Genomic DNA, 27942 nt, shown 5'->3' with positions numbered 1-27942 from the left:
TTCAGTTTTTATTGCAGTCCTGTACTACAATTGTTTTACAATTTATATAAGACAGTAGAGAATATCAAACATGACTACCATTAGTTCCCCTAAAAACAATGTTTATTACCTATTGGTTAAAATACCCACAAAGACAAAAAAAAAAGTATTTCATTCCTCAGATACACATGCCAAACTAGTAGTCATCTTAAAAAGTTGACAGAGGATCAAGGAAAAACTGTGATAATGATGGATAGTCCACGTAGATCCTAAAGTATAATGGGACAAGCAGAAGAATAGTGGTAGCCCTGTGCTACTAAGCCGTCCATAATTATCAAACTTTCTGGAATATCAGAAAGGAGTGCCACTGTACAATCTGTTAATAACAAGGCACACATTCTGGATTATTAAAAGCATAGGTTGATACCACATTGCTTGCTTGAGAGCCGTTCATTAAATCCAGGTCTTTTCACAGGTCTGACTATTATGACAAATCTGAGGAAGCTGGATGCATCCTGAGCAGCAGGAAGGAGCCAGACTTGGGAACTTAAAAAAACTAATATAAACAGTATGTCCAAAAACTTATTGTGACTGACCCCGCCCTGTCCTACAACCTCCTTCTAGATGAAGCGTAAAGATGCCAAATTTACAGCGCCTCCTGTGAGGAAGGATCACAGTTTTCTGATTGCTATCAGTAGTCAAAGAGTGAGACATTAGCAGAGAACCAGCCATGGACCCAAGCTATGCAATGGCCAAGTTTGGATTGGAGTCCAAGAATACCCTCAAGTCTAAGCACAGAGGCTGCTGGTATTATACCAAATATTTCTTCTTTTTCTTGTCCATAATCCAGTTCCTTATTATCCTTGGATTGGTTCTTTTCATGTTGTATGGAAATGCCCATGTTACCACAGAGGTGCGCCTGACGAGCGTAGAGAATCGCTATATAAACCTGACCCTCGATTACAACTGGTTGAACGGCAATTTCTCTCAGTTGAAAGGCAAACTTACCAGCATGGAGAAGGAAAATCTGAACTGCTCAAACATGTTAACTACAGCACTAAAGCAACTACAAAACAGAACCTCAGTTGTAAGACCTGTATTACCCGTGGTGAGTACTAACATTTTGGTCTATTTATGATATGGTATTTATCATTGATGTTCAATCAAATGTTGACTGAAAACTATTTACTTACACTTTCACTTGTCTAAGTGAATAATTTTCCACAAAAATAAACTAATTAAAAACATAAAGGTTGTAAAGTGTATGCAACGCATATTTTTATGAGTACAACCCAACTCTTTTGTGCCTTGATACACATTGATATTAACAGTGATATTTAGCTATGTAAAATCAATATCTGGGCCAAATTCCACATCAAGAACTAGTAAAGATATTGATAAAAATATATCAATACGTTGACTTATTTTTATAGGTTTTCTCATTTGTACTAGCATGGATACAGCAGGGATTGTGTGTTAATTCTGGTAAAGTTCTTGAATATCAAACGTTTGGCCAGTGTCCGAGAAGCCCTAATTTCATCGATACTGGGGATTTTTTTGCAGGATTACAAAAAATGGGCTGCAGATATCTACAGTATGTCTAAATGTTTCCATGTACTGTTCTATTATGACAACAATACACAAGTGAAAAAACAAGTGCTATTCTATTGCCACAATGTCCAGTAATATTTTATGGGCACTGTTGACAACGTTTTGTAAAAATGCAGGCCTGGTGACGAGTCTACGACATTTTAGATATATGCGAAAATATGTTTCCTCATTAATGTAATAAGTCTAGAAAGAAAAAATTGACAGTAACCACACATGGCAGATTGTTGTTGGAGAAGTTTCCTCCGCTGTAAATTGCTTCAATCGTATGAATAGGTTTGTGTGAAGAACACAGATATCTCAAACCCTATTAAGGTGTATTAACAGTCTCAGAAATGTCTGCAATAAATCTGCCATTTGATTATATCCAAGACTTCTGTTCTTAGCATTACCATGACAGCTGAGACAGATCCCAACAAATCCTGATAGATCCCATTGATTTACTATGGGATCCATCAACTGCTTTATCAACAAAAATAGCACAAACTACAATCCTACAGAACCTAAGATAACCTAAAGCTCAATGTATTATAGAAGGATAGTAGTGTAAACTGAGCCTAGAGACATAGAAGTTCAAGGGAACTTTTTTTTATTTTCTTGGTATGTTATTCCATTCTGGTTCCATTGAATTACTGTAGTTTAAGTTAAATGGGTCCATATACAAAACACATCAAAACTTTTATAACTTGTAAACTTAGGTTAGTTTGCTAAGTAAATGATACAGTGAGAATTTAAAGGAAATCTGTCACATCCCAAAGTGCTATTAACTTGCAGATATTGTGTTAATCTGCAGGCTAATAATGCTCTAAAGCTGCCAGTCGCTGCATTGAAAGATCCACTACCAGGAGGAATTGAACTGTATTCCTCATGGCAACCTAAGGCTACTTTCACACTTGCGTTTTTCAGCTTCCGTCACAATCCGTCGAATTTTGAGAATGCAGAATCCTGCAAAAAAAATAGTGGTCCGTCGTGCGGAGAAAACGTTCATAGGAACGTTATTTCTGCACGTCGGAAAATCGGTCAGCGACACATCCTGCACTGCCCGTCGTCGGCTATAATGGAAGCCTATGGACGCAGGATCCATCACTGACCGTCACACACTGGAATCCAGCAACGGATTCCGTTTTTCCCCTCTGAGCATGCCCGGAAGGATTTTCAAATCCGGAGTCTCTCTCTCTCTTTCTCTTTCTCTCTTTCTCTCTCTCTTTCTCACTCTTTCTCTCTTTCTTTCTCTCTTTCTCGTCCCCGGAATTTGTGGACGACGCATCCGTCATCACACTGGATGCATCACACACGTTTTTCACTATTTTCGTGACGTCCGTCGATACGTAATTTTCCTGTACAACAAAGGACAGCAGAAAACGCAAGTGTGAAAGTAGCCTAAGAGTTTCAGACATAGAGGTGTGGCCGGAGCAGCTCAAGTAACGTCTCCGTACATTGTGGACAGCGGATGTAACCACGCTCCTAGCACTGAACCACAACTGATTCAGCAGAGCATCAGCATCATCTGCCTGCTGCACATTTTGTCCTGATTTATCCTACTAGTGGGTTTCCATCCGTATCCTGCTAGATTGTGGAAAAACACTATATAGGAGTACATAGAGGAGTTTTTTTATGCCTTGCAGCGCCATTCACGGCTGTCTGCAAGGTCCCTGTGTGAGTGCAGCTCACTCTGTAGTCTGTTCTGCAGCCAGAGACGGTTGTAGACAGCTCAGTGTGCGTCACTGCCTCATGCTATTCCATTGTCCTTTTTTCAATTAGTACTGCCTGCTGCACATTTTGACCTGATTTATCCTATTAGTGAGTTTCCATCCGTATTCTGCTAGATTGTGGAAAAACACTATATAGGAGTACATAGAGGAGCTTTTTTAGGCCTTGCAGCGCCAATCACGGCTGTCTGCAAAGTCTCTGTGTGAGTTATTATTATTATTTATTGTTATAGCGCCATTCATTCCATGGCGCTTTACATGTGAGGAGGGGTATACATAATAAAAACAAGTACAATAATCTTAAACAATACAAGTCATAACTGGTACAGGAGGAGTGAGGACCCTGCCCGCAAAGGCTCACAATCTACAAGGGATGGGTGAGAATACAGTAGGTGAGGATAGAGCTGGTCATGCAGCGGTTTGGTCGATCGGTGGTCACTGCAGGTTGTAGGCTTGTCGGAAGAGGTGGGTCTTCAGGAGTTCAGCTTACGCTGTAGTCTGTTCTGCAGCCACAGCTGGTTGTAGTCAGCTCAGTGTGCGTCACTGCCTCATGCTGTTCCATTGTCCTTTTTTCAATTAGTGCTGCCTGCTGCACATTTTTCCTGATTTATCCTATTAGTGGTTTTCTATCCATATCCTGCTAGATTGTGGAAAAACACTATATAGGAGTACATGAGGAGCTTTTTTTTTTGGCCTTGCAGCACCGTCCACGGCTGTCCTCCGATAACGTTGAGCAACTTACTTTTCTGAAAATGAACAAGGCCCGGATCTCGCAGGAATTTGCCACTCCTCTTCCAGATTAAATAATTGGTAGGCAACAGTATCCAGGCCTCCTGTTGTATTCATGTTTCTACCACCTGAACTGTAATCCTTGGGCTCCAACACTGCCAGTTGCTGCTCAGAAGTTCCGTCTGCACAGTCAACACATGACCAAGTGTTATTGGGTTTCAGTAACGTAAGCTGATCCCCAGCTGTGTATCCGGCAATTTCTCCTGCTCCGTCCACACTCGCACTACAACAGATATTAAACTTGCTCCAATTAGGCCTCAGCCTACACTCTGCTTCTCCTGGATTCCCTGGGCTCTAACACCACCAGTTGCTGCTCAGAAGTGCCGTCTGCACAGTCAACACTTGTTGCCGTGTTAGTGGGGTTCAGTAACGTCAGCTGATCCCCAGCTGTGTAGGCGGCAATTGCTCCTGCTACCTCCACACTCACACTACTACAGATTTGAAACTTGCTCCAATTAGGCCTCTGTTGTGAATTCTGTGGCTGAATTCACTCCTGTGGTCACAAGTGGTACTGCAGCTTCTGAGCTTCCTCCCTCAGGTGTTCTGGTGAGCTCGTTAACTGCTTCATTACTTAACTCCGCCTGATGCTGCTATCCTTGCTCCTTGTCAATGTTTCAGTGTTGGATCTGAGCTTCTCCTGATTGTTCCTGTGACCTGCTGCTCTGTATAGCTAAGTGCTTTTTGCTTTTTTGTTGCTTTTTTTCTGTCCAGCTTGTCTTTTGTTTTGCTGGAAGCTCTGAGACGCAAAGGGTGTACCGCCGTGCCGTTAGTTCGGCACGGTGGGTTTTTTTGCCCCTTTGCGTGGTTTCGCTTTAGGGTTTTTTGTAGACTGCAAAGTTCGCTTTACTGTCCTCGCTCTGTCCTAGAATATCGGGCCCCACTTTGCTGAATCTATTTCATCCCTACGTTTTGTCTTTTCATCTTACTCACAGTCATTATATGTGGGGGGCTGCCTTTTCCTTTGGGGAATTTCTCTGGGGCAAGTCAGGCCTATTTTTCTATCTTCAGGCTAGCTAGTTTCTTAGGCTGTGCCGAGTTGCCTAGGTAGTTGTTAGGCGCAATCCACAGCCGCTTTTAGTTGTGTTTAGGATAGGATCAGGTGTGCAGTCTACAGAGTTTCCACGTCTCAGAGCTCGTTCTTGTATTTTTGGGTATTTGTCAGATCACTGTGTGCGCTCTGATCGCTAAGCACACTGTGTTTCTGGATTGCCTTCATAACACCTGTCATTAGCAAACATAACAGTACAAGGAGCCCAAACTAATGATTCTCAATAGAGGGAAAGAAAAAGTTCTGACATCATTTTTTTTTTTTTTTTCTGCTCTGTGTTCACTTTTTTTTTTCCCCTAGACATTTGGGTGATTCTGGACACAGGTGTGGACATGGATATTCAGGGTCTGTGCTCTTCAATGGATAATCTCGTTATAAATGTACAAAAAATTCAAGATACTATTGATCAGAAATCTATGTTAGAACCAAGAATTCCTATTCCTGATTTGTTTTTTGGAGATAGAACTAAGTTTCTAAGTTTCAAAAATAATTGTAAGCTATTTCTGGCCTTGAAACCTCATTCTTCTGGTAATCCTATTCAACAGGTTTTGATTATTATTTCTTTTTTGCGCGGCGACCCTCAAGACTGGGCATTTTCTCTTGCGCCAGGAGACCCTGCATTGAGTAGTGTCGATGCGTTTTTCCTGGCGCTCGGATTGCTGTACGATGAGCCTAATTCAGTGGATCAGGCTGAGAAAAATTTGCTGGCTTTGTGCCAGGGTCAGGATGATATAGAAGTATATTGTCAGAAATTTAGGAAATGGTCAGTACTCACTCAGTGGAATGAATCTGCGCTGGCAGCTTTGTTCAGAAAGGGTCTCTCTGAGGCTCTTAAGGATGTCATGGTGGGATTTCCTATGCCTGCTGGTTTGAATGAGTCTTTGTCTTTGGCCATTCAGATCGGTCGACGCTTGCACGAGCGTAAATCTGTGCACCATTTGGCGGTACTGCCTGAGGTTAAACCTGAGCCTATGCAGTGCGATAGGACTATGACTAGAGTTGAACGGCAGGAATACAGACGTCTGAATGGTCTGTGTTTCTACTGTGGTGATTCCACTCATGCTATTTCTGATTGTCCTAAGCGCACTAAGCGGTCCGCTTGGTCTGCCGTCATTGGTACTGTACAGTCCAAATTCCTTCTGTCCATTACCTTGATATGCTCTTTGTCGTCGTTTTCTGTCATGGCGTTTGTGGATTCGGGCGCTGCCCTGAATCTGATGGATTTGGATTATGCTAAACGTTGTGGGTTTTTCTTGGAGCCTTTGCGGTGTCCTATTCCATTGAGAGGAATTGATGCTACACCTTTGGCCAAGAATAAACCTCAATACTGGGCCCAGCTGACCATGTGCATGGCTCCTGCACATCAGGAAGTTATTCGCTTTCTGGTGTTGCATAATCTGCATGATGTGGTCGTGTTGGGGTTGCCATGGCTACAAACCCATAATCCAGTATTGGATTGGAATTCCATGTCGGTATCCAGCTGGGGTTGTCAGGGGGTACATGGTGATGTTCCATTTTTGTCGATTTCGTCATCCACCCCTTCTGAGGTCCCAGAGTTCTTGTCTGATTATCAGGATGTATTTGAAGAGCCCAAGTCCGATGCTCTACCTCCGCATAGGGATTGTGATTGTGCTATCAATTTGATTCCTGGTAGTAAATTCCCTAAAGGTCGATTATTTAATTTATCCGTTCCCGAACACGCCGCTATGCGCAGTTATGTGAAGGAATCCCTGGAGAAGGGACATATTCGCCCATCGTCATCACCACTGGGAGCAGGGTTCTTCTTTGTAGCCAAGAAGGATGGTTCGCTGAGACCGTGTATTGATTACCGCCTTCTTAATAAGATCACTGTTAAATTTCAGTATCCCTTGCCATTGTTATCTGACTTGTTTGCTCGGATTAAGGGGGCTAGTTGGTTCACTAAGATAGATCTTCGTGGTGCGTATAATCTGGTGAGAATCAGGCAAGGAGATGAATGGAAAACTGCATTCAATACGCCCGAGGGTCATTTTGAGTATCTAGTGATGCCGTTCGGACTTGCCAATGCTCCATCTGTGTTTCAGTCTTTTATGCATGACATCTTCCGTGAGTATCTGGATAAATTCCTGATTGTTTACTTGGATGACATTTTGATCTTCTCAGATGATTGGGAGTCTCATGTGAAGCAGGTCAGAATGGTTTTTCAGGTCCTGCGTGCTAACTCTTTGTTTGTGAAGGGATCAAAGTGTCTCTTCGGTGTGCAGAAAGTTTCATTTTTGGGGTTCATCTTTACCCCTTCTACTATCGAGATGGATCCAGTTAAGGTCCAAGCCATCCAGGATTGGATTCAGCCGACATCTCTGAAAAGTCTGCAAAAGTTCCTGGGCTTTGCTAATTTTTATCGTCGCTTCATCTGTAATTTTTCTAGCATTGCCAAACCATTGACCGATTTGACCAAGAAGGGTGCTGATTTGGTTAATTGGTCTTCTGCTGCTGTGGAAGCTTTTCAGGAGTTGAAGCGTCGTTTTTGTTCTGCCCCTGTGTTGTGTCAGCCAGATGTTTCTCTTCCGTTCCAGGTCGAGGTTGATGCTTCTGAGATTGGAGCAGGGGCGGTTTTGTCACAGAGAGGTTCTGATTGCTCAGTGATGAAACCATGTGCTTTCTTTTCCAGGAAGTTTTCGCCTGCTGAGCGTAATTATGATGTGGGCAATCGAGAGTTGCTGGCCATGAAGTGGGCATTCGAGGAGTGGCGTCATTGGCTTGAAGGAGCTAAGCATCGCGTGGTGGTATTGACTGATCATAAGAACTTGACTTATCTCGAGTCTGCCAAGCGCTTGAATCCTAGACAGGCCCGTTGGTCGTTATTTTTTGCCCGCTTCGACTTTGTGATTTCGTACCTTCCGGGCTCTAAAAATGTGAAGGCGGATGCTCTGTCTAGGAGTTTTGTGCCCGACTCTCCGGGTTTATCTGAGCCAGCGGGTATCCTCAAGGAAGGAGTCATTGTGTCTGCCATCTCCCCTGATTTGCGGCGGGTGCTGCAAAAATTTCAGGCGAATAAACCTGATCGTTGTCCAGCAGAGAAACTGTTCGTCCCTGATAGGTGGACTAATAAACTTATCTCTGAACTTCATTGTTCGGTGTTGGCTGGTCATCCTGGAATCTTTGGTACCAGAGAGTTAGTGGCTAGATCCTTCTGGTGGCCATCTCTGTCACGGGATGTACGTACTTTTGTGCAGTCCTGTGGGATTTGTGCTAGGGCTAAGCCCTGCTGTTCTCGTGCCAGTGGGTTGCTTTTGCCCTTGCCGGTCCCAAAGAGGCCTTGGACACATATTTCGATGGATTTCATTTCTGACCTTCCCGTTTCTCAAAAGATGTCAGTCATTTGGGTGGTCTGTTATCGCTTTTCTAAAATGGTCCATCTGGTGCCCTTGGCTAAATTGCCTTCCTCCTCTGATTTGGTACCTTTGTTCTTTCAGCATGTGGTTCGGTTGCATGGCATTCCTGAGAATATTGTTTCTGACAGAGGTTCCCAGTTTGTTTCAAGGTTTTGGCGAGCCTTTTGTGGTAGGATGGGCATTGACCTATCCTTTTCCTCGGCTTTCCATCCTCAGACTAATGGCCAGACCGAACGAACCAATCAGACCTTGGAAACATATCTGAGATGTTTTGTTTCTGCAGACCAGGATGATTGGGTGTCCTTTTTGCCGTTGGCTGAGTTCGCCCTTAATAATCGGGCCAGCTCGGCTACCTTGGTTTCTCCATTTTTTTGCAATTCTGGGTTCCATCCTCGTTTCTCTTCAGGACAGGTTGAGTCTTCGAACTGTCCTGGTGTGGATTCTGTGGTGGATAGGTTGCAGCAGATCTGGACTCAGGTAGTGGACAATTTGATCTTGTCCCAGGAGAAAGCCCAACTTTTCGCTAATCGCAGACGCCGTGTGGGTCCCCGACTTCGTGTTGGGGATCTGGTTTGGTTATCTTCTCGTCATATTCCTATGAAGGTTTCCTCTCCTAAATTTAAACCTCGTTTTATTGGTCCGTATAGGATTTCTGAGGTTCTCAATCCTGTGTCTTTTCGTTTGACCCTCCCAGACTCCTTTTCCATACATAATGTATTCCATAGGTCGTTGTTGCGGAGATACGTGACACCTATGGTTCCATCTGTTGAGCCTCCTGCCCCGGTTTTGGTGGAGGGGGAATTGGAGTATATTGTGGAGAAGATTTTGGATTCTCGTGTTTCTAGACGGAAACTCCAGTATCTGGTTAAATGGAAGGGTTACGCTCAGGAAGATAATTCCTGGGTTTTTGCCTCTGATGTTCATGCTTCCGATCTTGTTCGTGCCTTTCATGCGGCTCATCCTGGTCGGCCTGGGGGCTCTGGTGAGGGTTCGGTGACCCCTCCTCAAGGGGGGGGTACTGTTGTGAATTCTGTGGCTGAATTCACTCCTGTGGTCACAAGTGGTACTGCAGCTTCTGAGCTTCCTCCCTCAGGTGTTCTGGTGAGCTCGTTAACTGCTTCATTACTTAACTCCGCCTGATGCTGCTATCCTTGCTCCTTGTCAATGTTTCAGTGTTGGATCTGAGCTTCTCCTGATTGTTCCTGTGACCTGCTGCTCTGTATAGCTAAGTGCTTTTTGCTTTTTTGTTGCTTTTTTTCTGTCCAGCTTGTCTTTTGTTTTGCTGGAAGCTCTGAGACGCAAAGGGTGTACCGCCGTGCCGTTAGTTCGGCACGGTGGGTTTTTTTGCCCCCTTTGCGTGGTTTCGCTTTAGGGTTTTTTGTAGACTGCAAAGTTCGCTTTACTGTCCTCGCTCTGTCCTAGAATATCGGGCCCCACTTTGCTGAATCTATTTCATCCCTACGTTTTGTCTTTTCATCTTACTCACAGTCATTATATGTGGGGGGCTGCCTTTTCCTTTGGGGAATTTCTCTGGGGCAAGTCAGGCCTATTTTTCTATCTTCAGGCTAGCTAGTTTCTTAGGCTGTGCCGAGTTGCCTAGGTAGTTGTTAGGCGCAATCCACAGCCGCTTTTAGTTGTGTTTAGGATAGGATCAGGTGTGCAGTCTACAGAGTTTCCACGTCTCAGAGCTCGTTCTTGTATTTTTGGGTATTTGTCAGATCACTGTGTGCGCTCTGATCGCTAAGCACACTGTGTTTCTGGATTGCCTTCATAACACCTGTCATTAGCAAACATAACAGGCCTCGGCCTACACTCTGTTTCTCCTGTAATCCCTGGGCTCCAGCACCGCCAGTTGCTGCCTGGAAGTGCTGTCTGCACAGAGAAAAACACTAGCTCCTGTGTTAGTGGGGTTCAGCAACGTCAGCTGCTCCCCTGCTGTGTGTCCGGCAATGTTTCCTGCTCCCTCCACATTCACATTTCAGATATTAAACTTGCTCCAATTAGGCCTTGGCCTACACCCTGATTGACCCTGGGCTCCAACACCGCCAGTTCCTGCTCGGAAATGCTGTCTGCACAGTCAACAGTTGCTCCTCTGTTATTGGGGTTCAGTAATACCAGTTGCTCCCCTGCTGTGTGTGCGGCAATTTCTCCACTCAGTTTCTAGCATTGACCCTGGGCTCCAACACTGCCAGTTGCTGCCCTGAAGTGCTATCTGCACAGTCAACAGTTGCGCCTCTGTTATTGGGGTTCAGTAATGTCAGTTGATCCCCTGCTGTGTATCCGGCAATTTCTCCTGCTCCCTCCACACTAAGACTACAACAGATATTAAACTTGCTCCAATTAGGCCTCTGCCTACACTATGCTTCTAGCATTGACCCTGGGCTCCAACACCGCCGGTTGCTGCTCGGAAGTGTGACTGCACAGTCAACACTTGCTGCCGTGTTATTGGGGTTCAGTAATGTCAGCTGCTCCCCTGCTGTGTATCCGGCAATTTCTAATGCTCCCTCAATACTCTCACTACTACAGAAATTAAAGGGAACCTGTCCCCTCCCAGGCATTTGTAACTAAAAGAGTCCCTTGTGCAGCAGTAATGCTGTACAAGGAAAAGGTGGCTCTTTTAGTTATGCTCCTTGCATACGCTGAACTAAACACTTATAAAATGTGTCCCCTCATACCATGAAAGTCCCGGAGGTGGGACTTTCCTTCCTAATCAGATGGGGCACAGCTGTCATTCATACCCCCTTGGTACCGTGCACCGCCTCCTGAGCGTTGTTTGAATCTGTCCTGGAGCCTGCGCTGTTATGATATCCCTTGGCCATGCGCAGTTAGCGCTGCCCGTCTTCTGACATTATTTGATGTCAGGCTGACTGCACCTGTGCGGCCGCGCTGCCCGAGATCCCGCCCCGCAGTGTCTTCTGATTTATTCACACTGCGGGGCAGGGATTCATGGCCATGCGCAGTGCATATCTTCGCCTCTCACTCATCTCCCTCCGCCTTCTTCAGACTGTACGGCACCAGCTGATCCCTAATCGCCGTGGCATGCGCTTAGGGATCAGCTGACGCCGCACAGTCTGAAGAAGGGAGATGAGTGAGAGGCGAAGATATGCACTGCGCATGCCCATGAATCCCAGCCCCGCAGTGTGAATAAATCAGAAGACACTGCTGGGCGGGATCTCGAGCAGCGCGGCCACACAGGTGCAGTCAGCCTGACAACAAATGATGTCAGAAGACAGGCAGCGCAAACTGCGCATGCCCAAGGGATAACATAACAGCGCAGGCTCGGGGACAGATTCAAACAACGCTCAGGAGGCGGCGCCCGGTACCAAGGGGGTATGACTGATGGCTGTGCTGCGTCTCATTAAGAAGGAAAGTCCCACCTCCGGGATGGTTTCACGGTATGAGGGGGCATTATTTTATAAGTTTTAACTTCAGCGTGTGCAAGGAGCATAAGTAAAAAAGCCACCTTTTCCTTGTTCAGCATTAGTGCTGCACAAGGTGGCTCTTTTAGTTACAAACGCCTGAGGGGGTTACAGGTTCCCTTTCAACTTGCTCCAATTAGGCCTCAGCCTATACTCTCTTTCTCTGGTAATCCCTGGGCTCCAACACCACCAGTTGCTGCTCAGAAGTGCAGTCTGCACAGTCAACACATGCTCCATTGTTTTGGGGTTCAGTAACGTCAGCTGATCCCCAGCTGTGTGTGCGGCAATTTCTCCTGCTCCCTCCACATTGACACCACTACAGATTTTAAACTTGCTCCAATTAGACCTCAGCGTACACTCTGTTTATCATGTAATCCTTGGGCTCCAACACCGCCAGTTGCTGCTCAGAAGTGTCTTTGGCACAGGTACTCCCTCCTGCCCAGCCTGGTTCCAGCACGCCAGCTGTTTCCAGGTAGTGTCAAGGTCACTTTGCCTCCAATTCGTCGTCCTGTTGGGTTGCGTTCGAGTTAGCCTACTCTATGGTGCCTGCAGCTTAGGTGCTTCCTATGTGGGCTGCAGGAACTGGCTGGTTCCGCAGTGCCAATAGGACAAGCTCTCCCTGTACGACTGTGGGTTTTCGGTAACTACGGCCAACTCGTGGCCTAGCAGTTTTTTTTTTCCTGTGGACCTTCTGCTGTCTATCTGAGTTCCAGCACCTTTAGCTGGTTCTTTGGAAGACAATCTTGAATAGGTCCCCCTGGTTCCAGTACCGTCAGCTGGTTCCAGGCAGAGCCTTTGGCTTAGGTGCCTCCTTCTGGGTATCCGAGTTCCACCAACATCTGGTGGTCCTTGGTAGTGCTTTCTGGCATGGGTACCTCCTGCTTAGTAACCGGGTTCCAGTACCGTCAGCTGGTGCTCGGTAGTTCCATTGGCTCTTGTACCTTTGGCTACCCATCCGGGTTCCAGTACCGTCAGCTGATTCTCGGCAGTATCTTTTGCTCTTGTACCTTCTGCTCCCCATCCTGGTTCCAGTACCGTCAGCTGGTTCCAGGCAGAGCCTTTGGCTTAGGTGCCTCCTTCTGGGTATCCGACTTTCACCAACGTCTGGTGGTCCTTTTTCTAGTGCTTTCTGGCACGGGTACCTCCTGCTTAGTAACTGGGTTCCAGTACCATCAGCTGGTCCTGGGTAGTTCCATTAGCTCTTGTACCTTCAGGTAGCCATCCGGGTTCCAGTACCGTCAGCTGGTTCTCGGCAGTTCCTCAGCCTTCTTGTACCTTCTGCTACATTTCCAAGTCCAACACCCTAAAGATGACGACTCTGAAGACCACCCCGAAGAAGACGACGACCCTGGAGATGACGACTCTGAAGACCACCCCAGAGGAGACGATGACCCTGGAGACGACGACCCTGAAGACCAAGAAGCAGAAGCACAAGAAGCTGCAGAACAAAAAGCAGAAGAGCATTAAGCATAAGACTAAAAATCAGAGCAAAAGATATTATCTAAATTATAAGCAGAAGAAGACTAAGCAGTGTATGGGGGTGAGTCCGTTCCTCCTCGTGGTGCCCCTGGAAAAAACCTGCTGCTGCAGGCAAAACTGAACGTGGACAAATCCTGTTGTAAATCTTTTGTGACATGCAGAACGGAAGGTGTAATCTTCAAACTTTTATAGATAACAACTACAGGAATGCCTGTCACAAATAAGAATATGATGAAGAAGAAGAATATGAAGAAGATGAAGAAGTAGAATATGAAGAAGAATAATAGTTAAATAAAAAGAATATGAAGAATGTAAAAAAAAGAATAATAGGAAGAAGGTGAAGAAGAAGATGAATAAGGTGAAGGAGAAGTTGATGAAAAAGATGCTGCTGCTGAGGATGATGAAGAAGAAAGTGTGGGAGAAGTAAAAAAAAAAAGTGAAGAGCATGGAAGTAGTGAAACATAAATATCTGAGAAAATATAAAAAATCTTAAGATAGTCAATATCTTTGTAAATCCGAACGTCATAAAAAAAATTAATTCCTGCTATTCCATTTGATTGGGCTAAACCGCTATGCCTTTAATGTCTCCTCCACCTCCCCCAATACATCCTACATTATTCTTAGTTGTTTTCCTTCATGTAGAATTAACCTACAAGGAAAGAAAGGGTTTATTTTAATTCTGATATTTTTGTCCCATTGACTTGCATTGGTATCGGGTATCGGTGATATCTGATATTTTTTTGGATATCGGCCGATCCAATCCGATACCGATATTTCCGAATATCGGAAGGTATCGCTCAACACTAGTTGTGACTTGTATTGTTTAAGATTATTGTACTCGTTTTTTTATGTATATACCTCCTCACATGTAAAGCGCCATGGAATAAATGGCGCTATAATAATATTTAATTTTTAGACTTGAAAGGTTCCCTTTAAAAAACAAAGATTGGTTAAAAAACAGCAAAGCAGTAAAGAAATTGAGAATATATTATCACTTTGTGCAAGAGTATATATATATATATATATAATATAACGCTGGGAGCGTCACTCTGTCCGGAGCCTCTATAGACTGCGCAAGCGCAAGCGCCGGCGCAGTCTGGGCCTCACAGAGCGACGCTCCCGGGAGATCGCGGTGTGCGTTCACACTGAACGCACACCGCGATCTCCACCGCAGAAGCAGGGACCGCCAGGAGGGTGAGTATCGGCCTATATTCACCTGTCCCCGTTCCATCGCTGAGCGGCGCCATCTTCCCGGTCTTCGGCCTGTGACCTTCAGTTCAGAGGGCGCGATGATGCGCTTAATGCGCGCCGGCGCCGCCCTCTGACTGAACAGTTACAGCCAGGAGACCGGGAAGATGGCGGCGCTCAGCGATGGAACGCCGGACAGGTGAGTATAGTAAGTGCTGGGGGGGCCTGAGCTGGCGGCGATACCGGCACCTGACCCCCACAGCGCGCCGGTGTCCCCGCCTGCTCAGGCCCCCCAGCACTCGGCGCCGAGCGGGTCAGAGGCAGTATGGGGACGCAGGATGGAGCAGCACATAAGGATGGGGATGCAGTATGGAGCAGCACATAAGGATGGGGACGCAGGATGGAGCAGCACATAAGGATGGGGACGCAGGATGGAGCAGCACATAACAGTATGGGGACGCAGGATGGAGCAGCACATAAGGATGGGGACGCAGGATGGAGCAGCACATAAGGATGGGGATGCAGGATGGAGCAGCACATAACAGGATGGGGACGCAGGATGGAGCAGCACATAAGGATGGGGACGCAGGATGGGAGCAGCACATAAGGATGGGGACGCAGGATGGAGCAGCACATAAGGATGGGGACGCAGGATGGAGCAGCACATAAGGATGGGGACGCAGGATGCAGCATGAACATAAGGATGGGGACGCAGGATGCAGCATGAACATAAGGATGGGGACGCAAGATGCAGCATGAACATAAGGATGGGGACGCAGGATGCAGCACATAAGGATGGGGACGCAGGATGCAGCATGAACATAAGGATGGGGACGCAGGATGGGAGCAGCACATAAGGATGGGGACGCAGGATGCAGCAGCACATAAGGATGGGAACGCAGGATGCAGCAGCACATAAGGATGGGGACGCAGGATGGAGCAGCACATAAGGATGGGGACGCAGGATGGAGCAGCACATAAGAATGGGGACGCAGGATGCAGCAGCACATAAGGATGGGGACGCAGGATGCAGCATGAACATAAGGATGGGGACGCAGGATGCAGCATGAACATAAGGATGGGGACGCAGGATGCAGCATGAACATAAGGATGGGGACGCAGGATGGGAGCAGCACATAAGGATGGGGACGCAGGATGCAGCAGCACATCAGGATGGGGACGCAGGATGGAGCAGCACATAAGGATGGGGACGCAGGATGGAGCAGCACATAAGAATGGGGACGCAGGATGCAGCATGAACATAAGGATGGGGACGCAGGATGCAGCATGAACATAAGGATGGGGACGCAAGATGCAGCATGAACATAAGGATGGGGACGCAGGATGCAGCAGCACATAAGGATGGGGACGCAGGATGCAGCAGTACATAAGGATGGGGACGCAGGATGCAGCAGCACATAAGGATGGGGACGCAGGATGGAGCAGCACATAAGGATGGGGACGCAGGATGCAGCAGCACATAAGGATGGGGACGCAGGATGCAGCAGCACATAAGGATGGGGACGCAGGATGCAGCAGCACATAAGGATGGGGACGCAGGATGCAGCAGCACATAAGGATGGGGACGCAGGATGCAGCAGCACATAAGGATGGGGACGCAGGATGCAGCAGCACATAAGGATGGGGACGCAGGATGCAGCAGCACATAAGGATGGGGACGCAGGATGGAGCAGCACATAAGGATGGGGACGCAGGATGCAGCATGAACATAAGGATGGGGACGCAGGATGCAGCAGCACATAAGGATGGGGACGCAGGATGCAGCAGCACATAAGGATGGGGACGCAGGATGCAGCAGCACATAAGGATGGGGACGCAGGATGCAGCAGCACATAAGGATGGGGACGCAGGATGGAGCAGCGCATGACAGGATGGGGACGCATGATGGAGCAGCGCATGACAGGATGGGGACGCAGGATGGAGCAGCACATGACAGGATGGGGACGCAGGATGGGAGCAGCGCATCACAGGATGGGAGCAGCGCATCACAGGATGGGGACGCAGGATGGGAGCAGCACATGACAGGATGGGGACGCAGGATGGGAGCAGCGCATGACAGGAAGGGGAACGCAGGATGGAGCAGCACATGACAGGATGGGGACGCAGGATGGAGCAGCGCATGACAGGATGGGGACGCAGGATGGAGCAGCACATGACAGGATGGGGACGCAGGATGGAGCAGCACATACCAGGATGGAGACAATATACCAATATAAATGCTCGCCACCCGGGCGTAGAACGGGTTCAATAGCTAGTATATATATATATAGATATATATCACACACCATGTAGTTTTGGTTGATTATTGCTGTATTTTCTTACGTTTTCTGTTTAGCTGCCACTGGTGAATGAGCCTCAGCAAATGTTAAGTGACATATCAAGTAACGTATATTCACAGCATTACAATTGCTAAATTACGTCTATTTAAACAAGAATTTAAAAAATGATCGTATATGGTGTGGTAGATTGGCTCAATCTGCTGCACACGGAGGTAGACATGGGTACACTGAGACTTTAAGAACTTCCCTTGGTTTATTGTAGGCAGCATAAACCAAGGTGTAGTAAAGAAAATACAGTTCTCTGGGCAAAACAGGAAAACAAAACAAAATGGTGGCGGAACTAACAGTCCTTCTGTGAGCGGGGTTCCTCATGCTCACAGCTGGCAGAACACGCATTGTTTTGTTCAGGTTCACAAGTCCATGCAGCAGTCTCCTGCAGTACTCCTTCTTCATGCTCACACACTGAACACTGAAAGCTCTGACCTTCAGCCATTTAAGCCCAGACCTTTTGACTCCTCCATCATGTGACTGATCACAATACTGACATCACACATGTCCTGTCAGGACTCTGCAGGTGGAGATACGGTGGACCCCCTCCAACCCGCTCTATGGAGGTCCACTAAAACCAGCCCATAACATAACTCTCATTTAATCCTCTCAACATGTAGTGTGCTGGAGGAAACTACTCTGGTTTTACATCACTGACGCCATTATGCGCAGTGACACGTATCTCCCTTCCATCACTTCACCAGTCAGCAGGGGAGCCTGGACAGGGCATCTGCGTTCCTATGCAGTTTCCCTGGCTTGTGGTTGACATGAAAATTAAAATTCTGTCATGCTAAAAACCATCTATTCACCCGAGCATTTACCACTTCCTTTCCCTCATCCATCTCAAGGGCGCATGGTATAATACTAGCCTGAACTTACGACCTAGCAGGTAGTACTTCAGGGTGTCATTTGCCAATTGTCCATTTGATGGCCAAGCACTCTTTCTCCATGGGGGCATAGTTCTTTTTACCGGAGGAGAGTTTCCCTCTCAGGTACAGGACTGGATGTTCATCACCATCTATTTCCTGGGACAGCACAGTTCCTAAACTGACTTCAGAGGCATTCGTCTGGCGCACAAACTCCTTAGTGAAATCTGGTGCAACCAAGACTGGCTGTCTGCACAGGACGCGCTTCAACTCCTGGAATACCAACTCAGCTTCAGCGAACCATTGGATCATCGTTGACTTTGTGCCCTTGAAAAGATCCGTCAGGGGATGGCTATCATGGTGAAATTTGAGATAAATCGCTGATATCACACAATTCTCAGAAATGCTTGAACCTGCTTCTTGGACAATGGTTGTGGCCACTTTTGGATTGCCTCCACTTTGTCTACTTGGCTAAAGTCACACCCTAAAGCTAAAGCCCTGCCATCATTCTGGCAATGGGATAGTTCCTGGAGCCCCCATTAATACAGTGGATGCCCATGTTTTTCCCTGGGACCAATTGGTGTTTGAGTGTGGCCCTTATCAGGGTCAGCAAGCTCCCTGAGTCTAACAGTCCTGACACCAGCACTCTGTTCATGGTCTCAGAACATGACTGCGGCCTCTCTCCAGGCTATTAGTCCACACTGCAAGCGAAATATGCATAGTAGGAGCAGTCCATCTCTTCGAGGGACAGTGGGCGGCTATATGTCCTGGACCGCAACATCTCCAGCAAAGCAAGTGTTTCCCATGGCCTTTAACAACCCCTCAGCGACCCCTTGGGGTCTATGACTCCCCCAAATGGTGGCTCTAATACCCCACTTTTGGGGCTCAGGTTCCCGATGGGTACCCCAATATGGGGATGCACCACCCCCCGGTTTCCTTAGAGACCTATCGAACACCTGGAACCGTTCCTCTAGGCCCACCAGTTTGTCCGCATTTCGGGGATCTCCCTGGGCAACCCAGGTCTGCACTATACTAGGAAGGCAGCGCACAAATCTGTCCATGACAACCTGCTCGACCATCTGGGCTAGACTGGAGGATTCTGGCTGCAGCCATTTTTGCATAAGATGCAGTAGGTCAAACATTTGGGACTGAAGCAGTTTATCCACATAATATGCCCAGCTGTGAACCCTTTGTGCTCTCTCTGACATATTTTACCCCCTACCACCAACTCTATGGAGGTCCACTAAAACCAGCACATAACATAACTCTTATTTAATCCTCTCAACACGTAGTGTGCTGGAGGAAACTACTCTGGTTTACATCACTGACGCCATCATCATGCGCAGTGACATGTATCTCCCTTCCATCACTTCACCAGTGACTCTGTGACAACAGTTATTAACTTTGTCATTGATGATTATACAAACTGCTCTTTGCTAGGATCCTTGTACTTCAGGTTCATTGCCATCTTCTTTTGTTTATTTCTGGTTTTCTTTTCTCTAGCTATATCTGCAGATCCATCTTGAAAATTTCGATTTCCACTAATTTTGTTTTTTCCTTTTTTTTGTCACATGTTTGTAACATAATACCAAACATTTCCGATGAGGTTTTAGTAAGGAATTGTTATTCAGCATTTTAGTACAGAAATTAGATACGTTGAGGATAACTTATTTATTCGATCTTTGAAACTCATAAGCTTTTTCATCAGAGTAAAGTCTTTGCTTTTTCCACTACAATGATATTGGTGACTAAATCTTATAATTGGTCATGAATATCAGATCAGTTGAGGTGCCGGATGTCGTACTGGAACCTCATTGATCAGCTATCAAATAGGATCTAATCTGCAGTACCCAGCACTGGTGTTCACTATTTATATCCGGTCATTGCCAGCATTGATGACAGCTGAATGGTGGGGGTGCCAGGTGTCACACCACTTCCAGTCTGAAACTGATGACCGTTCATTTGGATAGGTTGACATCAATGTCATGGAAAACCCCTATAATTCGTTAAAGGGAACCTGTCACCCCCAAAATGGAAGTTGAGCTAAGCCCACCGGCATCAGGGGCTTATCTACAGCATTCTGTAAAGCTGTAGATAAGTCCCCGATATATCCTGAAAGATGAGAAAAAGAGCTTAAATTATACTCACCCAGGGGCGGTCCCACTGCGGTCGGGTCCGATAGGTGTCGCGGTCCGATCCTGCGCCTCCCATATTTTTACGATGATGTCCTCTTCTTGTCTTCACGCTGCAGCTCCAGCGCAGGCGTACTTTCTCTGATCAATCAGGGGCAGATCAAAGTACTGCAGTGCGCAGGCGCCGGGCCTCTCTGACCTTTCCTGACACCTGCGCACTGCAGTACGTTCCTCTGCCCTTAACAGGGCAGACAAAGTACGCCGGAGCCGGAGCCACTTGAAGACAAGAAGAGGATGTCATCGTAAGAAGATGGGAGGCCCCGGTCCGTGACACCCATCGGATCGGATGGCCTGCATAGGTGAGTATAATCTAACCTCTTCTCATCTTTCAGGAAACATCAGGGGCTTATCTACAGCATTCCAGAATGCTGTAGATAAGCCCCTGATGGCAGTGGGCTTAGCTCAACTTCCATTTTGGGGGTGACAGGTTCCCTTTAAAATATACCTATTTATGAGAAAGCAATACTGTATCTCAAGGCAAATATTGCTAAAAATTATACATTTTAGACATTTTGGTTGGACATCCCAGGACTTTTATAGGAAAGAGTAACACCTATTCCCTAATGGTTACAGCCTTAAAGGGGTTGTCCGGGCTTCTGATGAAAATCCACAGTCACTCAATGTGACTGCAGGATACTGAAACCCTGGAGCACGTGCATCGCAAACTGTCAGGATTCTCTGGTGTTGCCGGTGAGAGAGGATGCTCATGTGACCACATGCATACATGTGGTGGCATGCCAATTAGTCATGTTTGTTCTTGCTCAATGCGACTGAACCAAGCATGGCTGTGGTCTAGTAGGAATGTGACTGGAAGCATGCAGCAGTCATACGTGCAGTCACGTGACTGCCTGCTCTTGCTGGCAACATTTATGAATGATGACAGCTCGCACTGCACATGCTGTAAGGATGCAGGAGCCTACAGTCACATAGAGTGATGGCAGACTTTCATCACACGATTGAACATTCACTTTAAGAATAGACTATCACTATCATATGTGGATCCAACAGTGCTTTATAGCAATAAGGCTTTAAAAAACTGAAATGAAAGTAACACAACATACTGTATCAGATCAGGAACAGCATAAAAGGTGCGAAAAAAATTATGATTTATTTCTCAAATTTGACTGAATTGTAAATATACCATTACTTAACAATATCACCCCTTTGAATTTCATAACATTAAGTCATCATAAGTGTTATGCCGGTATTGAATATTTCTACCGAATAAGGCCTACCTCCCAATGGACTGGTGGTGACCTCACATTTATGGCATGCTATCACTGTTAGGCTTCTACAACCTAAATGTAGAGTATTTGTCCATGTCCATTTTTACATTACAAGTCAATACTGTGACCACTAGTCGCTCATTGATGACTTACTTTTGGCATGTGCTTAAAGTCAATTTCTTGACAATCATTCATTGAAAAACAATTGACCAGAAACAATTATAACAAGTTGTATTATGTGCATCTATTACATGGCTTGTCAGTTAATCTACATATGTTACTGTCATCATTGCAACATGCTAAAAGTGCTACATCAGTTAGCATTTACGGTAGTGTAAGAGTCACTGGAGTCACATTATGATAGTAATTACAAGACCAATTTAGTCAATAAAACTATCGGTGCATATGGATATGCAGACTTGTCATTATAGAGCGGCCAAACCCTTTAATTTTATGCTGATGTTTGTAAAGTAGATCATTCTGATGATAGAATAGAACTGAAAATCCCATTTGTAAAAATGTCACTAAATGCTACTAGCCATTTTTTCTTGATTTATAAAACTAATAATGCTTATCCATAAATATTAACATTTACAAGATAATTTTCTTTGTAGGCTCTATTTCCAGAAGTCTGTAAAGGTTACCAAAGCGCACTAGAACGATGTAACACAACCTACATAAGTAAGTAGTTGTTTCAGATTAAATAGTTATCTTTGAATAAGTAGAAATTTTATATACGGTATGTAAATAAAGGGTTGTTCTTATCAGGGAGCCTGTAAGTTGAGTGATGCTGCCCAACCTTGTCAGTCAACTGGAGCGGTGTCAGGAGAACCCGGCTAGGGACAACATGGGACTAGCCTCGTCCCTGTATTTCCCGGCTGACTCTTTAAACAATGTTTTCTTTCAAACATCACAGTGTTTGAGAAAGAAATGTAATTGGCTGCAATAGTTGCCTAAGTCACAGGCCACTGCTGCTGTCTCTTTCCAATAGAGCTAGTAAGCGCTGCACAGACTAGCCAGGATAGCTGCAGCCCACTAGTGCGGGACTTGATACTATGCTCCTTCATTGCTGCAATGACATCTGCTTGCAGCATCAGAGAACGTACAGTTGGGGCCAGTAGCCTAAAAATGCAAGAGCAGGAGCACAGCGCACCCCAACCATCAATAATCCGAGAGGCTTGGAAGAAGTGGGCTCCTGAAAAGCAAACATGAGAGCAATCCTTTAAAGCTTATAGTGTGTCTTTTCTATGAGTTTTATTTTTGTCAGCTAAACATGTGTAAATTTAGAACACCAAACAAAGTTCTTCTTAATATAATATAAGGCATTTCTCAAAATGACATATAGAACCAGGAAAAAAATAAATAAGGGGATATAGCAGGAATAATAAATCAATTATATTACTTTATTAAACATGATTATACAAAAAATACACAATAAAATCAAACAAGAAGGTGAAAAAAAGGTTGGAGAATTCTTAATGATATAAAGATATACGTAGAGACACAAAAGAAGTGGAGTATGGCTACATGACAGGTGTAACAATAGAATATCATGCATTAGATAGTAGAGGGTATTAGCACATATGGAGGGTATGGAATGATGCTGAATCAGATAATCACTCAGTCTGAAGCAGAACAAAATAATTACAGCAAAAAAGCAGAATATAGATAACTATCAATTCATATACCGGTAATTTAGCAATAATAAATAGACACTTGTGATGAGCGAGTGTGCTCGTTACTCAAGACTTCTGTGGATGCTCAGGTCGTCTGCGAGTATTTTGGGCATGCCTGTAGATTATGTTTGTGTCTCCACAGCTGCATGATTTGCAAACAGGCAATCCATACATGTATTCAGGCTGTCTAGCAGCCGCAAATCATGCAGCTACTTTGACATAACCTAATTTTCTGAGCACGCTGAAATACTCGGAGACCACCAGAACATGCTCGGAGAAACTTGAGTAACGAGCACACTCACTCATCACCAGTAGACACTTAACACAATGTAAACTTGCTGTCATAGTAATATAATAGTTGCCAGTATCTCTCCATATATTTAATATAAGATTAAGCAGTGGTAGATGAATGCTGTCATGATGGTATAAAGATTGCCAGAGTCTCGCCAGCCAAAGAGAAATCGCATCGGTAAATATGATCTATGCTAAATTAGATTTACGGTAATTTATTAGCTTGGACAAACACATGTTTAATGAATGGAACAGCTTAGTGCTAAGGATGGTTAAAGAAAATGTAATCCAAAATTTAAATATATTGAGAGTTTGTACTCAAATCAACATTATGTTGTTATGCAGGTTGCGAGGGAATGCAAATATCTATACATTTAAATTTTCATAATCATCACTATGACAGAAAGAAAGCCAAAGATAATATTTTAGGGCAGGAAACTTCTTAAACACCAGACTTTGATATACAGACTTTAGAGTCACCGAATGTCTGCTTAGTACACAGAATTTATTTAGTAAATACTGTATCTTCTGTCTATAGCAGCAATATTTTGTACCATGTTGGAAATAAAAGAATAAAGTTTGGACTTCAATAAAATCAAAATTATTTGGTCTAAATAAATTTCCCTCAATTCAGATATATTACTTATGGTAATTTGTCTGAAAGGCCTTCTATTGTCCAAATAATGACCTTCTTCCTGGCTTGCTTCGTTAATGCTTCATGTCTAAAATATGTTGATTGAACTGTTGATTAGAGCCCTCAGCTTGTCTACTAAGTGGCTGCCAAAATCAATGAGACATGAGATGCATAATCATACTAGCTAGGTCATCAGGGAGTGGTCACACGTGGTATAAAATCAGTAGTCAGGATTTTAATTAAGAACAAGAAGAAATCAGCGAAAGCAAGCATCGAGAAGGCTCAAAATTGTGATGCAGAAATAATTGCTACAACAAAAGATCTACAGCAGAGAATGAAAATTTAGACTAAAATCTGACTGGTTGTCTGGCCTTGGGGTACAAGTCTGCAGTCACTATAAATGACTGCAAGCTTGAGAATCCTCTCACCAGGAGTGGGTGGTCATCTGACGGCAAGTATGCAATTTGTATGCTTCCGGGCACATTCCAACTAGATGTGTCTGGCCCCGCTTCATACACTTGCGTTGAACGAGGCTGCGCACCTCTAGTTGGCACGTGATCACATGTGTGGGCAATGTGGGGCGGTAGGCATGAGCGAGTTACTCGTCTATTGCGTCCTGACACTTTACATGAATATGGGGGTCCTGGCTGTGTGTGTGGATATGTCCAGGTGTTGGACAGTTTAATGAGGGAGAGCATCATTCAAAAATAAACCTTTTTTGGCCTGCTGCCAGCACAGGGTTAATGTGTAAATAATCTGTACATTTACTGATCTGAAGACACAAAAGAGAATAGTAAAACCAAAAACACTCAGTTTGAAAAAATGTTGCAGTAATCCGCAAGTGCTAGTAAAAGATGTAAAAAACAGGGTATTTGGTTGATACGTTTTTTGCAAAAAATGTATACTAAGCTGCTCTACCAATCTTCACGGTATACCCTTATCAGAGCAGTCCTAACTAATGTATGCAATCCCTATCTGATGTATTTAAAAACCTGATCATCTGTATATAACCTGTGTGAACAGGGTTCAGAGAGGAAAAATCCATGTGTGCATACAGGGTAGAACAGCTATTGTGCAGATAGCCCAAGAGGAGTGGTGGAACTCCCCAGTCTTGTATTTACTGATCTGTATAAAGATAAAAAGTAAAACATTTTGGCTAAAAAAAAAAATTTTAGTGAACGAAACTTGGTAGGGAATATATACAAGAGATAGCGGGTACACAATCTTCTAAACGTTTCTTTACAACGCAAAGTATTTTCCATAAACAGTTTTCTTCCTTCATTTCTTTATTGTTTTCTATCTTCATCTTTACTTCTCTCTCTACTCCTCTGTAGTCACTGTTTCTCACTACTTCACCCAACACCGGGCTTGACACTACAGTCTTGTTTAGCAAGAGTCCTTTATTTGACCTGTGATTCCACATCTTCTTGTCTAGTGCTAATGCTCTGAAACTCCCACCCAGGGCACTCTAATAGTCTTGCGTACTCAGTCCTGTATCAACGGATCATCAGATCCTGATGATTCTGACAATGTTTTCTCGTGACATATTGTACTTCATGATAGTGGTTACATTTCTTTGATATTATCTGCGTTTATTTGTGAAAAAAAAGGAAATTTGGAGAAAATTTTGAAAATTTCGCAATTTTCCAACTTTGAATTTTTATGCCCTTAAATCACAGAGGTATGTCACACAAAATACTTAGTAAGTTACATTTCCCACATGTCTACTTTACATCAGCACAATTTTGGAACCAACATTTTTTTGTTAGGGAGTTATAAGGGTTACTTTTCAATGTAAAATTGACTGGAATTGAGGTGGGACGCCATTTTGCGTTTGGAGAGCCCCTGATATGCCTAAACATTGAAACCCCCACAAGTGACATCATTTTGGAAAGTAGACCCCCTAAGGAACTTATCTAGATGTGTTGTGAGAGCTTTGAAGTGTTTCACTACAGTTTATAACGCTGAGCCGTGAAAATAAAAATTCTTTCTTTTTTTCACAAAAATTATTTTTAGCCCCAGTTTTGTATTTTCCCAAGGGTAACAGGAGTAATTGGACCCCAAAAGTTGTTGTCCAAATTGTCCTGAGTACGCTGATACTCAATATGTGGAGGGGAACCACCGTTTGTGCACATGACAGAGCTTGGAAGGGAAGGAGCGTCATTTGGAATGCAGACTTAGATGGAATGGTCTGCAGGCGTCACATTGTGTTTGCAGAGCCCCTAATGTACCTAAACAGTAGAAACCCCCCACAAATGACACCATATTGGAAACTAGACCCCCCAAAGGAACTTCTCTAGATGTGCTGTGAGAACTTTGAATCCCCAAGTGTTTCACTACAGTTTATAGCGCAGGGCCATGAAAATTTAAAAAAAAAAAATTTCCCACAAAAATGTTTTTTTTAGCCTCCCAAATTTCTATTTTCCCAAGGGTAACAAGAGAAATTGGACCCCAAAAGTTGTTGTCCAATTTGTCTTGAGTACGTTGATACCCCTTATGTTAGGGTAAACCCCTGTTTGGGCGCATGGGAGAGCTCGGAAGGGAAGGAACACTGGTTTACTTTTTCAACGCAGAATTGGCTGGAATTGAGATCGGATGCCATGTCGCATTTGGAGAGCCCCTGATGTGCCTAAACAGTGGAAGCCCCAATTCTAACTGAAACCCTAACCCAAACACACCCCTAACCCTAATCCCAACTCTATCCATAACCCTAACCACACCCCTAACCCGAACATGCCCCTAACCCTAACCCCAACCACACCCCTTACCCCAACCCACCCCTAACCCTAATCCCAACCCTAACCACACCCCTAACTCCAACACACCCCTAACCCTAATCCCAACCATAACCCTAATCACACCACTAACCCTGACACACCCCTAACCCTAATCCCAACCATAAATGTAATCCAAACCCTAACCCTCACTTTAGCCCCAACCCTAACTTTAGCGCCAACCCTAACTGTAGCCCTGACCCCAACCCTACCCCTAGCCCTAACCCTAGCCCCAACCCTAACCCTAACCCTAGTCCCAACCCTAACCCTAGCCCCAAACCTAACCCTAGCCCCAACCCTAACCCTAGCCCTAACCCTAACCTTAGCCCCAACCCTAACCTTAGCCCCAACCCTAACCCTAATAGGAAAATGGAAATAAATACATTTTTTTATTTATTATTTTTCCCTATCTAAGGGGGTCATGAAGGGGGGTTTGATTTACTTTTATAGCGGGTTTTTAGCGGATTTTTGTGATTGGCAGCTGTCACACACTAAAAGACGCTTTTTATTGCAAAAAATAGTTTTTGCGTCTCCACATTTTGAGAGCTATAATTTTTCCATATTTAGGTCCACAGAGTAATTTGAGGTCTTGTTTTTTGCGGAACGAGTTGGCGTTTCTACAGGTACCATTTTCGGGCATGTGACATTTTTTGATCGCTTTTTATTCCGATCTTTGTGAGGCAGAGTGACCAAAAACCAGCTATTCATGAATTTCTTTTTTGGGTAGCGTTTATACCGTTCCATGTTTGGTAAAATGGATAAAGCAGTTTTATTCTTCGGGTCAGTACGATTACAGCGATACCTCAATTATATCATTTGTTTATGTTTTGGTGCTTTTATACAATAAAAACTATTTTATAGAAAAAATAATAATTTTTGCATCGCTTTATTCTGAGGACTATAACTTTTTTATTTTTTTGCTGATGATGCTGTATGGCGGCTCGTTTTTTGCAGGACAAGATGATGTTTTCAGCGGTATCATGGTTATTTATATCCGTATTTTTGATGTGTGTTATTCCGCTTTTTATTCGGCGGTATCATAATAAAGCGTTGGTTTTTGCGGCGGTTTTTTTTCCGGTGTTCACTGAAGGGGTTAGCTAGTGGGATAGTTTTATAGGTCCAATCGTTACGACCGCGGCGATACTAAATATGTGTACTTTTATTTATTTCTTTTTTAGATAAAAAAAATGTATTTATGGGAACAATATATATTTTCTTCTTTATTTAGGAATTTTTTTTTTTTTTTTTACATATGTGAATATTTTTTTTTTTACTTTATAACATTGCCCCGGGGGGGGGGGGGGGGGAGAGGGGGGAGGGAGGCATCATGTTAAAGGGTCAG

General features: G+C 44.7%; 1 protein-coding gene across 1 annotated transcript in view; it reads left to right on the top strand.

The window, feature by feature from the left end:
• The first annotated feature begins 618 nt into the window (after window positions 1-618).
• PLVAP (plasmalemma vesicle associated protein) overlaps window positions 619-27942 on the top strand; it is a 52404-nt gene continuing 25080 nt past the window's right edge. Inside the window, exons 1-2 of the mRNA XM_069767689.1 lie at window positions 619-1087; window positions 21840-21906. Of these exons, the coding sequence (XP_069623790.1) occupies window positions 710-1087; window positions 21840-21906 (445 nt within the window). The 5' untranslated portion in view covers window positions 619-709. The remainder of the gene's footprint in view (window positions 1088-21839; window positions 21907-27942) is intronic.

The sequence above is a fragment of the Ranitomeya imitator genome, chromosome 1, assembly GCF_032444005.1.
Source record: "Ranitomeya imitator isolate aRanImi1 chromosome 1, aRanImi1.pri, whole genome shotgun sequence".
Taxonomy (NCBI): Eukaryota; Metazoa; Chordata; class Amphibia; order Anura; family Dendrobatidae; genus Ranitomeya; species Ranitomeya imitator.
Note: the sequence above shows the minus strand (reverse complement) of the source record. Positions and strands in the feature narration are given on the sequence as shown.